Here is a 2,652-nt window from a genome sequence, read left to right as displayed (position 1 = left end):
TTGGGTAAAGGCATATGTTGATTCTCGCATTATTGTTCCGTGTTCTTTAATTTAAGTCTTCCGCATAATTATTTAAATTCTGTTGCTTTCATGTTGTCACTAATAATTGTTAAAAGAAGAAACTATTAATGAAGTAAGCAGTTAAGGATTGGCTTGCCTAGCTCGCATTAGTAGGCGCCATCACGACTCCCGAGGGTGGGAAATCTGGGTCGTGACACTCCTCAAGCTGTTCTTTCAACTCCTTCAACTCTTTTGGAGTCATGCGGTATGGTGGAATAGAGATACTCTAGGTACCTACAACCAAATCAACACAGAAATTGATATCACGATCTGGTAGTATGCCTGGTAGATCAAAAGAAAACATATCGGAAAACTCCCGGACTGCGAGGACTGAATCAATCACCGGAGTCTCTGCAGCAGTATCCTGAACATATGCTAGATAAGCCAAACAACCCTTTTCGACCATGTGTGAAGCCTTCAGGAAAGAGATAACCCGACTAGATGCACTGACAGATGAACACTTCCATTCCAATCTAGGAAATTCTAGTATCGCCAAGGTAATAGTCTTGGCATGGAAATTAAGGACGACATGATATGGAGACAACCAGTCCATGCCCAAGATGACCTCAAAATCAGTCATATAGATCAACAGAAGATCTGCTCTAGTCTCATAATCACAGAAAGTCATGACACAGGACCGGTAAATTTGATCCATAACAACAGAATTTCCCACTAGCATGGATACATATATAGGAGTACCCAAGGACTCGCGAGGAATACCCAAAAAATGAGCAAACAGAGATGAAACATATGAATACATAGACCCTGGATCAAATAGTATCGAAGTATCCCCTTCGTAGACAGAAATAATACCTGAGATAATGACATCTGAGGCTATTGCATTTGGTTTGGCTGGAAAGGTATAGAACCTAGCTGGAGCGCCACTAACTGGCCGCCACCTCTAGGATAACCCCTACCCACCTTCCCTTTGCCTATGGGCGACCAGACGACTGGTGCGGTAATCATAGGCTGATGACCCTGCTGTACTTCCTTGCCCTGAAACTTGGGGCAAAATCTCTTCACATGACTAAGATCCCCGCACTCAAAACAACATCTCGGTGTGGAAGATGACTGGCTCTAAGTCTGACTCTGGGGACCTGAACTCCCACTGGAAGAGCTCTGAATATCCAGCAGACAGTAGGAGCTCTCTAGAATGACACTGAAATAGGGTCGCACTAGAGCATCTCGAGAAGGTGGTGGTGCTAGAAGGTGAGCCTGCTGGAATGATCCCTCACAGACTAACCTTTACCCCCAAACAAAGCACTATTGAACCCTCTAGAATATCGAAATCACTTGTCCCTCGATGTCTTCTCTCAGCCCTGCTGATAAATACCCTTTATCCTCTGATCTATCTCCACAACCTGCTCGTAAGGAGTCCTCATCTCAACCTCTCAAACCATAGTCACCTGGATACCATATTGCTAACCCTCAATAAACCTCTGCACTCTAACTACATCAGTGGGGAGTATCATAAGTTCATGGCGAGACAACTCATAGAATCACGCCTCGTAGTCAGTCACAGACATCTTACTCTGCTGGAGCCACTCAAAATGATCCCGTAACTCTTACCTCTGGGAGGGAGAGATATATCTCTCCAGAAAGAGACGTGTGAACTGGTCCCAAGTCAAGGGAGGAGAACCTATTGGTATGCTAAGAAGATAGGACTGCCACTATCTATGGGCCCTGCCTTCTAGCTGAAAGGTGGTAAAGTCCATCCTATGGGACTCCAATATCCTCATGTTGTGCAGGTTTTCCCCGCAATGATCAATAAAGTCCTAGGGGTCCTCATGTCGCTCACCTCCAAAGGCATGCGGATGTATCCTGGTCCATCTACCCAATAGCATATGCGGCTCGCCAGTTGCGACTGGTCTGGGCTCTAGTATAGCCGCTGCAACTGGTTGAGTTCCGCTATGGGTAGTGCACCCGTGGTCTGATATACGGTAGCAGAATGCCCTGGAGCTTGAGTAGTAGGGGTCTGTGCTCCCCCTCCCGCCTGAGATGTGGCTGGGTCTGCTGGAAATAAACCAGCATGAGTCATAGAATCCATGAACCACAACATACGACCCATGACCTCCTGGAATCCTGGCAAACATGAAATCTTCTGGGGCCAGCTCTGCTGCAGGTACCTTGCCCTGCTCCTCAATAACAGGATCCTTTACTAGATCCACTAGTGGCATAACTGGAGCAACTCTAGGACGCCCTCATCCTCTAGCATAAGCTGGAGCCCTCCCTTGTTCTCTATCTCGGCGTCTAGCAATAGGGGGAGCAGCTCCTCCACGGTTGGGTACATCTGCCGCTGCGTTCTCACCATTTTTAATAGAATAAGAGAAAGATACTTAGCACAACATTAACTGCACGATAGGAGATGAAGAAAGAGAAGTTTCCTAACACCCTATAGCCTTTGGAAGATATGTACGGACGTCTCCGCACCGATCCGCAAGACTATATTAGGCCTGCTCATAACGTGTGAGACCTACGTGAACCTAGGGATCTGATACCAAGTTGTCACAGCCCAATTTCCCCTATAGGGTGTGATGTCGCCCAACGTCACCGATAGGCAAGCCAACGGTGAACTAGTCATGTACTTGTTCC

The 2,652-nt window shown here is 46.8% G+C and overlaps 1 protein-coding gene across 1 annotated transcript; it reads right to left on the bottom strand.

The window, feature by feature from the left end:
- Positions 1–286: 286 nt before the first annotated feature.
- Positions 287–739, bottom strand: LOC142170273 (uncharacterized). Its single transcript, XM_075232145.1, has one exon. The coding sequence runs from the start codon at positions 737–739 to the stop codon at positions 287–289; it is 453 nt and encodes a 150-aa protein (XP_075088246.1).
- Between the last annotated feature and the right edge of the window lie 1,913 nt (positions 740–2,652).

This window comes from Nicotiana tabacum, chromosome 16, assembly GCF_000715075.1.
Source record: "Nicotiana tabacum cultivar K326 chromosome 16, ASM71507v2, whole genome shotgun sequence".
Lineage (NCBI taxonomy): Eukaryota > Viridiplantae > Streptophyta > Magnoliopsida > Solanales > Solanaceae > Nicotiana > Nicotiana tabacum.
Note: the sequence above shows the minus strand (reverse complement) of the source record. Positions and strands in the feature narration are given on the sequence as shown.